At 43.6% G+C, this 14,177-nt stretch overlaps 1 protein-coding gene across 1 annotated transcript; it reads right to left on the minus strand.

The window, feature by feature from the left end:
* Positions 1-27: 27 nt before the first annotated feature.
* Positions 28-13,704, minus strand: C2H17orf75 (chromosome 2 C17orf75 homolog). The gene is made up of 10 exons (XM_066263313.1): positions 13,223-13,704; positions 12,493-12,573; positions 9,975-10,100; positions 8,966-9,109; positions 8,655-8,712; positions 7,478-7,597; positions 6,005-6,069; positions 5,723-5,859; positions 3,586-3,689; positions 28-2,121 (listed from the first exon to the last, which is right to left on the minus strand). The coding sequence occupies exons 1-10, from the start codon at positions 13,360-13,362 to the stop codon at positions 1,906-1,908; spliced, it is 1,191 nt and encodes a 396-aa protein (XP_066119410.1). The 5' UTR covers positions 13,363-13,704; the 3' UTR covers positions 28-1,905.
* Positions 13,705-14,177: the final 473 nt, after the last annotated feature.

Here is a 14,177-nt window from a genome sequence, read left to right on the forward strand (position 1 = left end):
GAATGACTGCATTGGTGAGAAGCTAAGTTTTTATTATGATGATTATTACAAATATAATTACAGATAAACCATTTTTGATGCATGACAAACATACATTTCCTTTTTGTGTATATAGCACACAAATGATACATAAACATATTCTACACTGAATAAGTCCTTTCTAAATTTTAAAAATTAATACATTAACTTACTAAGATTTGAATACAGTACAGGTTTCTGGTCATGAGCTCTTTTGAGTTTCTTCTCATGGCCAACACGACATTCAATTCCATGTCACCATTTTCCTTGTCTATAGTAGTGATATATATAGTTTGTCACAGACTTTTAAAGTAAGACTGTATTGCATACAACTGTAGTGTAGTGATCTGACATCATAAAATATAAACTCCATATAAAGAAAAAAGAAAAAAAAAGAGGTACATATAAATAATATATAATTATACGTTGACTATTTTCATAAATCACTTGAAGTAGGTATCACATTTGCTTTTAAATGCCATTTACAACATGGACTCTTAAATAACGTGAATTTGAAAATGAAAATGTTTTCTAGACTCAAGATTGCTGTCCTAATGTTGTTTATTTAAAAAATTTATTTCCAAGTGGGCAACCAAGTAAAAAGTTGGATTTAAGGGAAGTGCCATAAAATTGCTTACTTCCCATAATCATTTTGAATATAATGCTATAAAAATAATGCTACTTGAATTTTTTTCCTGCACTGCCTACAAGTGATTAAAGTTTAAAACCGTATGAAAGCCTTTATGAAGGTCCTGAATTGTATTTCTCATTAAAGGAAAAGAAATGGCTTGCTGAGGCAGGTCCCTCGACTTCCATGGAGACACAGCAGACCACTGTCAGTCATTTTGAGAGTTAAAACTCAGCACTTAAAATGAATTTATATGCGTTTAGGAGAGGATTTTTATGAATTTGTGTTCCTCCAAGCATCCTGAGGGCAGTGAGAACACAAGGCTTCTGATCTTCTGAACAAAAATTATCAAATGGATGTATTAACAGGCTGTGCAGAGCAAACGGCAGTCATGTGGAGCTACAGTGGCTTCCGTGGGAATTATAAATGGCTCTGAGAGCACTTCCAACTGATTCGGAGAAAAACAATATGAGGCTTGTAAACAAAGTGAAAAAACTGAAATCAATGAGTAATGCTGATATGAAGAATTTGTATTCTTTGTTATACTTTGCTTGAAAAATGTATGTAGTTTCTTTTAACACTGCTTAAAAACTCCAGCATTTTCATATAAAAGGAAAAAAAAATACAGGCTCTTGGCTCATACCTGTGAAGAAATGAAAAAAAGTGACGGGGGCCACTTCTCTAGTAGCGTTCCATCAGATATTTTATCTTGAAGGTAGTGCATCTATTTTTAAAGCTCATTTCATTTCTTTCACACTCATGATTTATTTGCATATTGACTTAAAAGCTGGTTTCATCATCCATGCCATTATCAATCAGACAAAAATCCATCAAGCACCCACAGGATGCACAAATCTGTCTTTGCAATGGTATCGTGGTGCTGATCTGTTCTAAGACTAGAGTACATTTCGAGAAAGATTATTATTCTGAGAGCAAAGGTTGCTAAATATTGAGGCAAACGCCCAAGAGAAGCCACAAAATGACCTCTGAAGTTTTTTAAGCAACAACTCCTTGAAGTCTAGAATTTATGGGATCAGCAATGTACCAAAATTCCACTTAACACATTTGTCTAGACTTCATGAATATGTTCCTCAGATTTTCATGTCTAAGTTAAAATTTTAAAATACAAAATGAAAAAATCTAGAAAGCATTTCAAATCATCTTAAATAGCAATCCTATGACAATTTATAACAACTGTAATTTCAAATGCCATTGCTGGAATACACAAGTTCACAATACAGTTATCTCAAAACATACGATCAAGAACTTTGGGCAGGAGCTTCGTTCATAAATTCTTCAAGGACGGCCACTACATTTTTGGCTTCAGGCATTTCTTCATGTTCCACTTTAACAATCTTCAAAAGGATATCTCCACTACCACAGTTCTTTAGGAACATGTAACATTTAAACAAAGCATAATGATTCATTTCTGCCTGTCGGATAAATCTCTTCAAATTATTTGTGTCTTGTATGGCCTAGAAAAAGATTGCCCAGTTAAATGTGTTTAGTGAGATGATAACAAAGCCTGAAAAATATTGCCTATCAGCCCTGGACAGTTGGCTCAGTGGTAGAGCATCAGCTCCGCGTGTGGAAGTCCCAGGTTCGATTCCCATTCAGGACACACAGGAGAAGCACTCATCTGCTTCTCCACCCCTCCCCCTTCTCCTCCTCCTTCTCTTTCTCGCTCTCTTCTCTTCCTGCAGCCATGGCTCAAATGATTCGAGCAAGTTGGCCCTGGGCACTGAGGTTGGCTCCATGGCCTCCACCTCAGGTGCTGAAATGACTCAATTGCCAAGTAAGGAGCAGCAGCCCCTGATGGGCAGAGCATCACTGGGTGGAGGGCTTGCCGGGTGGATCCTGATTGGGGCGCATGTGGGAATCTGTCTCTTTGCCTCTCACCTCTCACTTAATTAAAAAGGGAAAAAAATTCCTATCCAGCTGAAAACTCAACATATTTTACTGAAATGTTTCCTTTTTATTTTTTTTTTAATTCTATTTTTATATAGTTCTTAGCTTTTTTTTTTTTTTTTTAAATATTTTATTTATTGATTTTTTTTAGAGAGAGAGGAGTGAGAGAGAGAGACAGAGAGAGAGAGAGAAGGGGGAGGAGCAGGAAGCATCAACTCCCATATGTGCCTTGACCAGGCAAGCCCAAGGTTTCGAACCGGCGACCTCAGTGTTCCAGGTCGACGCTTTATCCCACTGCGCCACCACAGGTCAGGCCTCCTTTTTATTTTTAATATCTCCATCACTAATATACTTTGCCCCTGGTAGAACAAAATCTCTTACAAGTAAAAATACTTTTAAAATCTCCTAAATAAGGCCCTGGCCGGTTGGCTCAGCGGTAGAGCGTCCGCCTGGCGTGCGGGGGACCCGGGTTCGATTCCCGGCCAGGGCACATAGGAGAAGCGCCCATTTGCTTCTCCACCCTCCCCCCCCCCTTCCTCTCTGTCTCTCTCTTCCCCTCCCGCAGCCAAGGCTCCATTGGAGCAAAGATGGCCCGGGCGCTGGGGATGGCTCCTTGGCCTCTGCCCCAGGCGCTAGAGTGGCTCTGGTCGCGGCAGAGCGACGCCCTGGAGGGGCAGAGCATCGCCCCCTGGTGGGCGTGCTGGGTGGATCCCGGTCGGGCACATGTGGGAGTCTGTCTGACTGTCTCTCCCCGTTTCCAGCTTCAGAAAAATACAAAAAAAAATCACCTAAATAAGGTGACAGCACTCTTCCCCACCATATTTTGAACCCTTAAGCCCTGAGCCACTATTTTTTGTGCTTTCCCACTAAGATGTGTCACAAATTATAAAATTGATATCCCTAATACATGTTTCCAGAACATCCTACTTAATAGAGATCAGCAGCCTTAAAGCAGACTTGTTACTCTGTCATTGGTACTAATTAAAATTCAGACAGAAGTCGTATGTGGCACTAGGCACACAGACAATTACCTTTAGTTTAAAGTTCTCCAATACTTGTCGAAAAAGAAAAGGGTTACCTCCTTCAGTACCATTCAAAAAGGCCTGCATCCAATCCTCACAAAATCGGTTGCTTCCTGTAAAATATTTTGAAGAAAAATTAAATAAAAATGAAATCCTACAAAGCATAGACATCTGTACTTTCTTACTTTCTGTTAGTTTAAACTGAGGTGTAATTGACATCTAACATTGTATTAGTTTCAAATGTACAACATAACATGACTTGATATTTGTATACATTGTTATAGTCTTTATTTTATTTTTTATTTTATGTGAGAGGAGACAATGAGGCAGAAACCCCATGCACCCAATCTGGGGCCATTGCTTGAGTACTGAGCTATTTTTAGAGCCTGAGGCCAATGTGCATCAATGGAGCTACCCTCAGTGCCCAGGACCAGGCTCAAACCAATTGAGCCACTGGCTGTGGGTGGAGAAGGAGAGACAGAGGAGAGAGAGAGGAGGGGAGAAGCAGATGATCACTTTTCCTGTGTGCCTTGACTGGGAATCAAACCCAGGATATCCATATGCCAGGCCAACGCTCTATTCACTGAGCCGCCAGCCAGGGCCTATTCTTTATTTCTTTATAAAAGCACTTACAATGGAGCCCTGGCCGGTTGGCTCAGCGGTAGAGCGTCGGCCTGGTGTGCGGAGGACCCGGGTTTGATTCCCGGCCAGGGCACACAGGAGAAGCACCCATTTGCTTCTCCACCCCTCCGCCACGCCTTCCTCTCTGTCTCTCTCTTCCCCTCCCGCAGCCAAGGCTCCATTGGAGCAAAGATGGCCCAGGTGCCGGGGATGGCTCTGTGGCCTCTGCCTCAGGCACTAGAGTGGCTCTGGTCGCAACATGGCGACACCCAGGATGGGCAGAGTATCGCCCCCCTGATGGGCAGAGCATCGCCCCATGGTGGGCGTACCGGGTGGATCCCGGTCGGGCGCATGCCGGAGTCTGTCTGACTGTCTCTCCCTGTTTCCAGCTTCAGAAAAATGAAAAAATAAATAAATAAAATAAAAAATAAATAAATAAAAGCACTTACAATGAATTGTTTAAAACCTCTATAACAGTCTAAGAAAACAGTATACTCACCACCTGGCTAAAAAATACCAAAATGGTAGAACCCCTAGTGTGCTGCTTCCCACTGTATTCCCCCTCCTTTCCCATCAGAAAGGATTATCATTGTAAGCCCTAAATAGTATTATCTTGAATATGTTAAAACTTTATGTATTTTTCTTTTTTTTTTAATTTATTAATTTTAGAGAAACATTGATCTGCTTATGTATGTGCCCTGACTGGGGATTGAACCTGCAACCTTTGCATAGCAGAACAATGCTCCAACCAGATGAGCTACCACCTGGCGAGGGCTATGTACTTTTCTTTTCCTTTTTTATTTGTGTGTGACAGAGACAGAGAGAGGGACAGATAGGGACAGACAGACAGGATGGGAGAGAGATGAGAAGCATCAATTCTTTGTTGCGGCACCTTCGTTGTTCATTGATTGCTTTCTCATATGTGCCTTGACTGGGGGGCTATGGCAGACCAAGTGACCCCTTGCTCACGCCAGCGACCATGGGCTCAAGTTGGTGAGCTGAGCTCAAACTAGATGAGTCCGTGCTCAAGCCGGTGACCTCGGGGTTTCAAACCTGGGTCTTCTGCTTCCCAGTCTGATGCTCTATCCACTGCGCTACCGCCTGGTCAGGCTATGTATTTTTCTTTAATGGCTGTTTCACTAGTATGTTGGTGAAGCTATACAGAGACATGGAGCTCTAATTCATACATTTTCACTGGTACATAGGATTCTATTGCATGAATATAGCAGTTTATCAGATAATTTTCCTGTTGATAGAAACATTAAGTTGCTTCTAATTTTGCTATTTCAAACAATGCCTTTATGAACGTTTTTGCATTTGTCTCCTTGCATAAATATACAAGAGTTTTTCTATATACTTAAGAGTGGAATTGTTAGGCATGACGTGATTTCCATGTCTCTAGAGTTGCTACTGTTTGCGGTGAGTCTGCACAGGGTTGGAAGGATAAGTTTGTACCATTTGTTCAGAGTACAAAAACAGACACTCACAAGAGCCACAGGATGGCCCCTTGAGAGTTGTAACTCACCTGCATTATAGAACTGAGGCTGCAAGCTACTGCAATCAATGACCACGGACTTATGCTGCTCCTCCGTCATGGCCATGCACAAAGATGTCATGGTACCTTCGTGAATAAGTCCTTGAAGACTGGCCACACTCAGAAACCTGCCACACACACAGTCCTTTTCCACAAACAATATTGCAGGATAGGAAGGAGAGAGCAAATTCATTCTGTACTAGGGGGGTTTTAAAACCATAAATACCAGACTTGCTACATAAAAGGTTCTCTCTTTGCAAAACTATTCTTTACCTGTTGATGTCCCTCTTTGTTTTTTCATCTGATTCTTTAACCTCAACAGGAGTATAACTCAGAGCCTACAAAAGAAAAATAAAGCCTAACTGATACATGTATTCCAGTTTTCCACACTGAGCAATGAGCAGCTACTGGTGGCTAAGGGTCACCTTCCCCAGAATTACCACACGCCTGATGGGTACCGCCCAGCTCTCCAGAGCCCTGTTCAGCTGCTGCTCACTAAAGGTCTGAAACCTGGCTTTCCCACCTGGCCTAATGGAACCATCAGTCTCAGCTGCATCTACCCACCATACACTTAAATGATAAACCTGGCCATTTACTCAAGACTTCACCAGTGTCTGGATGTTTTAATGAATTTTCATTTTTTTACCTGAACATTTTTTATACAGTTAAAAAACACTTTGGGCCCTGGCTGGTTGGCTCAGTGGTAGAGCGTCAGCCTGGCGTGCGGGAGTCACGGGTTCAATTCCCGGCCAGGGCACACAAGAAGCGCCCATCTGCTTCTCCACCCCTCCCCCTCTCCTTCTTCTCTGTCTCTCTCTTCCCCTCCGCAGCCAAGGCTCCATTGGAGCAAAGTTGGCCCAGGCGCTGAGGATGGCTCTGAGGCCTCTGTCTCAGGCACTAGAATGGCTCTGGTTGCAACAGAGTGACACCCCAGGTGGGCAGAGCATCACCCCCTGGTGGGCATGCCGGGTGGATCCCGGTTGGGCGCATGTGGGGGAGTCTGTCTGACTGCCTCCCCGTTTCTAGCTTCGGAAAAGTGCAAAGGAAAAAAAAAACACACTTTAGATTTTTGTTTTCCTTCTCAAATTATTTTGGAAACTACATCCCTCCCAGATCATTTTAAGAAATAATCATTTTTGCCTGACCAGGTGGTTGTACAGTGGTTAAGAGCATCAGCGTGGGACACTGAGGACCCAGGTTTGAAACCTTGAGGTTGCTGGCTTGAGCACAGGCTCATCTGGCTTGAGCTCAGGCTCACAAAATTGAGCACAGGGTTGCTGGCTTGAGTATGGGTTCATAGACATGATTCCATGGTCACTGGCTTGAGCCCAAAGGTGGCTGGCTTGAGCAAGGGGTCATTGGGTCAGCTGGAGCCCCCCATTCACGGCACATATGAGAAAGCAATGCATGAACAACTAAGGAGCTGCACCTATGAGTTGATGCTTCTCATCTCCCTCATGTCTCTCTGTCCCTGTCTGTCTGTCTCTTTCCTTAAAAAAATAAATAAATAAAATAAAATAAGTAATAATTTTAAAATGGTTTATCCTATTAGGAAGACTCAGTATTTGCAATTCCACCTTAGTAATGTGACTTTCTAGATCTGAATAAACAGAGTACAAGCATAGTTTGAATGAATAGTCAGGGGTGAAAATTAATGCTAAAGAAAATGAGTAAGTCTTTAAATAATCCAAACTCTGCCCAAGTGATTCTCAATTAAGGAAATGCTTTTGTTTGGGCAACACTTACAGCATGTAGCAAAAAGGTAAGCTTCTCCTGAAAGAGAAGAACCACCCTCTGGATTGGGCAGACAACATCCTCAAACCAGCTGCTCAGGTAGGACTTGATGTGGTTCTCCAGGCCCCTTTCCTAGGTCAAGAGAGAATGTCATTGCTTTCATATAACCTTCACCTTAGTGGGCTTTACATTTTCTCACATTGTCTTGTAAGTGCATGATATGTAAAAGGAGTTATTACCATATGTAATAGGTAGTAAATTTATGAGTTATGACTTTAAAAACTATAAGCTAAAGTATAGTTTTTAAAAAGGTATATATAAATTAATAGATATGGATATATCTAATCCATAAAAGAGCAATAAATGAAAAATAGAATACTTCTAAAAGTCTTTGATGTAGAGTTCAAGGACAGTCATACCATTGCATAGCATGTCTCTGGTGCTAGAGGCTTCATGGACCATTAGTTCTGACCATAATATAAACCTTATGTGCCTAGCCCTGGCCGGTTGGCTCAGTGGTAGAGCGTCGGCCTGGCGTGTAGAAGTCCCGGGTTCGATTCCCCACCAGGGCACACAGGAGAAGCGCCCATCTGCTTCTCCACCTCTCCCCCTCTCCTTCCTCTCTGTCTCTCTCTTCCCCTCCCGCAGCCGAGGCTCCATTGGAGCCAAGATGGCCCGGGCGCTGGGGATGGCTCCTTGGCCTCTGCCCCAGGCGCTAGAGTGGCTCTGGTCGCGGCAGAGCGACGCCCTGGAGGGGCAGAGCGTCGCCCCCTGGTGGGCGTGCCAGGTGGATCCCGGTCGGGCGCATGCGGGAGTCTGTCTGACTGTCTCTCCCGGTTTCTAGCTTCAGAAAAATACAAAAGAAAAAAAAAAAGAAAAATCTTATATGCCTAGAAATCAGGAGAAGAGCATCCTCTTCCTCACTTGTCATGTTACCATACAACACTAATGATTGAATTAATGATTGAATTTTTCATGGATACACAACATCAGACTCAGTATTGTGAAACTTACAACATTCACAGGACTATGTTCCCTACTTCCCTTAACAAGTATCTTTCAACTAGTCCTCAAAGTAGAACATTTTCAGGATTTAGGTATCATTGTGTCTACCTGTATGATCTGAGTACAGCAGTCATAATGTGTTAATCATCTGAGTTTCAGAAAACTATTAAATCAATCATCTTACCTCACAGCTCATGTTACTTTTCAGACCTTGAATATACTTGTCCAATTCAAGCCTGAAAGTAGATTCTTAAGGAAGTAATAAAGAATGAATCAAGACAGTGTTTTATTTTTCAATAGAAAATATAAAATCTTGCAAATAACGCAAACTGTAAATTAAAACGGGAAGACAAACTGGTCGTATGATGGTATGAAATCCAAAAAAATATTAATACATAAGGGGTAGGAAAGCTTTTGAGAGGTTGGTAGTAATATCCCTCTGCTTGCTTCCCACGATTTCCTTCCTGATAGCTTCAAAAACCAAAGAAAGGATATAGCTCAAGTCCTTTTTCAGACCCTCCTAAAAAACAGACCACATACTCGGAAGGGTTATATTCAGAGTCCATTATTGCTGTGTCAGGAAGTAGTTTTTCTTGTTGGAAAAGGCAGTAGTAACAACCAACCCGGTAACCTGGAATTCTAGAAAAGAAAGAAAAAGGTACAATGTATTCTAATAACTATCTAATTTTGCCGGCTTCCCTGAACCCTGGTGCTCTTGATCTGTCAATACTGTTACATTGCCAACTAGGTCAGAACTTCCCAGACTCCTCCTTGGTTTACTCATAACAGCAGAGGAAAATGAATGTACACCATGATGAGTTTCAGCAGTACCTGACAAACATGGAATTTCTTTGTATTCACCTGTTTTATGTGAAAAAGTCATGCAAATTTCACTCTTGTTCACAGTACTTTCATGTCTGCATAAATATAAGCATGTTCTCTCCTTCCCCCAAAGCTTCACAAATCATTGAAGATTCAGGTAGATATGACCAGTTTATCCTGTAGCCTTATGTTTGACCTGTGGCCTCATATTCCTGAGGGGACTTGATGCCAACATCATGGTCAGAAGTGAACTACAGTCAAGGGGTGTAATGGGAAGATGGCTGGAATTCAATTCAGGACGCCTGTGTTTAAGCCTGAACTCTATGGAAGTGACCAGCCTTGTGACATGAACTTATCTGAGTTTATTTCCTCATCTGAAAATGTGAGATTTATCTGTCCTATCACCCCTTGGTGGGGAGAATGACATCAAAGTTTGGGAAAGTACTTCACTTAGTTTTGTTCATTAACTCTTTTCTTCCAAGTACAAGACTATATAAGTACACTTCAGCGAAGTCTCTGCCATTCAATTAATTCCACTCTAAAAAGGTTTACGTGGAAGGCCCACTGCTTGGGCAGGCAGAGAACAAAGATGAATTTTGCAGGTCTAGTGGGAGCTGATCTTGTAGGAGTTTCTCATCACTTCTCATGTTTAGCTCCGAAATGAAAACTCAGTTACACTTACCTCAGCTCCACAGATGCAACATTCCCCAACCCTTCGAAGACAGCTCCCTTAGAAAGGCGCTTAGCAATGAAACTGCGCAGCTCGGGCTCCACTTCAGACGGCAGATTAGTATCCGCCAAGGAGAGGCTTGACAAATGAAAGACACACAGCCCTTACCAGTAGACTACTGCATTCACACCCCCTAAGTCAGACAGATTATTATTAAAAGCCAGAGTCCTTTTAAGGCAGGGGTCGGGAACCAATGGCTCGCAAACCAGATGTGGCTCTTTTGATGGCTCAAAGACAAATCTTTAATTAAAAAATAATAACGTTAAAAATAGAAAACATTCTCATATATTACAATCCATTCATTTCCTACAGCTCATGTTCATGGTTGTGGGTGGCTGGAGCCAATCACAGCTGTCCTCCGGGATAACACCAAATTTTTATTGGATAATGCATAACGTACACAGGTCGTTGTGTGGCTCTCACAGAATTACATTTTAAAATATGTGGCGTTCTCTCAGCCAAAAAGGTTCCCAACCCCTGCTTTAAGGACTTGAAAAAACATTCTGACTCCTGTTGGTGAAGCTTCTCGGGATGTATGTCACCAAGTATGCGCTACTTCATCAAACTGTTTAAAATGTACTCTCTTTCCAGCTCATTCTGTCTACTATTATGACTCCAGTGGGACCCCCAGTCCACAGGCCTTACCTTTTTTTCATAGTCCCTCAAGTTTTACATCTCACTTCCCTTCTCCTTACCCAGCTTATATTCCATAGACAGTCATTATAATCAGATCCTGCACCCATTCTCACTCAACCCCCTTATTTTCACCTCACTGTGCTTGCTTAGCAAACTTTCAGCCCTGATTAATCCAGCTCCCTACCTACTCTGCCCATGCATCTCTGCAGTCGAATCTGGTTGGACAAAAACTCACATCCACAGTGTCTAGTCTCATTTTAGATTAATGGTCACCAGCCTCAAGTGGGCCCAGTTATAACTACATTTCCTGGTTCACTCACTCACTCTTCTCCTAGGTGACTTCCCCTTTTTCCATCAACCCTTTAATCTACCTCTAATAAATAACACACTCTAGGTTACCAGTCATTTATGAGGTAAAAATAAAGTTTAGTTTGCTCTAGACTAGAATATAAGCAGTCTATAACTTGAATATGCAGGAAGAAAAGGTCTTCTATCACCAAACTTCCCAATAGAGATTATGAACCCAATATTTCTCAAAGACTTTTGCTTTATATAATAGAAAATTTCAAACACATACAAAGCAGTGAGAATAGTAGAATGAACTCACATATACCTACCATCCAGGTTTTTTTTTTTTTCATAATTTTTTTTTTAACAGACAGAGAGTCAGAGAGAGGGACAGACAGGGACAGACAGACAGGAACGGAGAGATGAGAAGCAGTCAATCATCAGTTTTTCGTTGCGCATTGCAACACCTTAGTTCATCAACTGCCTTCCCATATGTGCCTTGACCGCTGGCCTTCAGCAGACTGAGTAACCCCTTGCTCGAGCCAGCGACCTTGGGTCCAAGCTGGTGAGCTTTTGCTCAAACCAGGTGAGTCTGCGCTCAAGCTGGTGACCTCGGGGTCTCGAACCTGGGTCCTCTGCATCCCAGTCCGATGCTCCATCCACTGTGCCACCGCCTGGTCAGGCTACCCACCATCCAATTTTGTGGGTTTTTAAAAAAATTTTTATTTATTCATTTTAAGGGAAAGAGAGAGAGAGAGAGAAGGAGGAGGAGAAGGAGGAGGAGGAGGAAGCATCAACTTCCATATGTGCCTTGACCCGGCAAGCCCAGGGTTTTGAACTGGCAACCTCAGCATTCCAGGTTGACACTTTATCCACTGCGCCACCACAGGTCAGGCCCCACCATCCAGTTTTAACAATCATCAGCTTATGACCAGTCTTGCTTCATCGGCATCCCCATGCTTGTCTGTACACTTTCACCTTCCAGATTTATTTGGAAGCAAGTTCCTGGCATCATGTTATTGCAACGATAAACTTATCACTAGGTATCTCTCTGTTGCATTAAGGGTTAAGTTTCATTCATTCATTTAGTTACTTAGTAAATATGTATTAAATGTCTACCCTACGCCAGATACCACTCCAGATACAAGGTAGGGAGACATCAATGAACCAAAAAAAAACAATCCCTGCTGTCTGGAGTTTATTTTAGTGTACAGAAGAGAAACAATAAAGGAGTATTCTAAGGATAAAAAAAGAAAAAAGGGAGGATTTTAATTTCTTGGTACCCATATAATATTGAATATTTACTGGAGTTCCAATCAAGAAATTCAGAATAATTGTCTCTGGCTAATCACCCTGGGCACTATCAGTATTTGATCTGTGGCAGCCTTGAATGAATGAGGTAATGAGAAAACAAGATGAGGTTCCTAGGAAACAGGTGGATTTGATGGTTCCACTCCGGTCAAAGATGCAGGGCAGATAAAAGCACAGGCATAAAAAATAAAAAAATAAAAAGCACAGGCATGAGTTATGGTCAAGCGGTTTTTACCTGAAATCATCACCAGAGGGAGTTTCTGCACTTGTGCCACTTGGGCTTCCATCATCACTGTCCCCTCGCTGCTGTGCCAATCTGCATGCCGCAAAAGCAACAGAACTATCAATATGGGCTCTAACTCAAACGCTATGGGGGGGGGGGGTCCACGCAAACAGGGTAAGGGTGAGCAATCAAATGCGGCAAGGTAGAAGTGCCTGTCCTCACGACAAGGAAAATCCATGAAAACGTGCTGATAAAGAGCCCCTTCTTCCTCCAGGCCACATAAGGGATGGAGGATAATCAGACTTTCAAGGGCCAAGAGGGCCCAGGAAAGACACCGGGGCAGAGGGAAAGGAGGCAGCGAGGGCAGAGGATGACCAGAGGGCGGAGGGGTGAGGCAGTGCGGGGGGGTGGGGAATGGAAGAAAGTGGGTTGATACTGACAGGAAGGACTGGGGATGGAAAGTGACGTTACAGAACACGCGAGGCACTGCGCTGCACAAAGGGCACCGCCGACCAGAAGGGACTGGGGAAGTGACGGGGCCAGCTGGAGCGCGGAGGCTTGCCAGCACCAGACACAAAAGTCCCGGATGGGGCCCGGAAGAACGGCGTATGGCGAGGACGGCCCTCAGGCCCAAAGCTCTCAGACGGGAGAAAAGATTGGAGTTTGAGAGCCGCCAGACCGCGGGGCCCGGGGTGCAGACGCGGGGCCGGGGCGGAGCCCCGGGGACGGACGGGCGCTGCACCTGCTTCCGCGGTAGCTGTAGAGACAGTAGTGGCTGCTGGGTGGCGGCTCGAGTCTCCGCTCCTCGGTGGAGCCACTCTCCTCGCTGCTCTCTAGCTCCTTTTCATCCCCATCCAACGATTCCTGCAAGGAAGGGAGCATCGCGGCGGCCTCCGAGCGGCCCTGTGTCCCCTAAAAACCGCTCCCCCGCTGCCGTACAGTCCGTGTTGGTCGGGCTCGTCCGGCTCCCGGCTCTCGAGCGCCTGCGTTCCGCCGGTTTCCCTGGGTTTTCAGGCGAGGAAGCGGACCTGGAAGAGCTTTTCTCCCCGCAGGGCTAGCGGTCGGACTAAATTGCTTTTAAGGAAAAATGTTTACCAGTTTTGTTTTAAACTCCCTTTTCCTCTTCCGTTTGGGAGACTTTCTATGTGATAAAGATGGTAGAGCCTGACCAGTCAGTGGCGCAGTGCATAGAGCGTCGGACTGGGATGCCGAAGACCCAGGTTCGAGACCCCGAGGTTGCCAGTTTAAGCGCGGGCTCATCTGGTTTGAGCAAAAGCTCACCAGTTTGGACCCAACAGTTTGGACCCAAGGTCGCTGGCTCAAGCAAGAGGTTCCTCGGTCTGCTGAAGGCCCGTGGTCAGACGGCACATATGAGAAAGCAATCAATGAACAATTAAAGTGTTGCAATGAAAAACTGATGATTGATGCTTCTCATCTCTCTTCATTCCTGTTTGTCCCTATCTATCCCTCACTCTGTCTCTGAAAAAAAAAAGAGAGAGAGAGAGAACTACCGCGCATGGAAAAGACAAAGCTGCCCTCCTACCTCCTGTTTTCAGGCGCGCAAACACCAGTTTGATCAAAGACTTCAAAATTAAAAATTATGCTAACCCCTTTTTTTAAAAAAGGTGAAAGCATGGGATTTTTTTTTGAAGAAGGCCTTTCTAAACATAATGAAACACTTAGAAGTTGTACAGAGA

This window comes from Saccopteryx bilineata, chromosome 2 (assembly GCF_036850765.1).
Source record: "Saccopteryx bilineata isolate mSacBil1 chromosome 2, mSacBil1_pri_phased_curated, whole genome shotgun sequence".
Lineage (NCBI taxonomy): Eukaryota > Metazoa > Chordata > Mammalia > Chiroptera > Emballonuridae > Saccopteryx > Saccopteryx bilineata.

Coding starts and splice junctions, on each gene's coding strand:
- C2H17orf75 (XM_066263313.1), bottom strand. CDS start 13,362: ATGCTCCCTTCCTTGCAGGAATCGTTGGATGGGGATGAAAAGGAGCTA. Junction 3,690..5,722: donor GCCTCAGTTCTATAATGCAG/GTGAGTTACAAC, acceptor AATATTTTACAG/GAAGCAACCGATTTTGTGAG. Junction 2,122..3,585: donor TGGAGAACTTTAAACTAAAG/GTAATTGTCTGT, acceptor ATCTTTTTCTAG/GCCATACAAGACACAAATAA.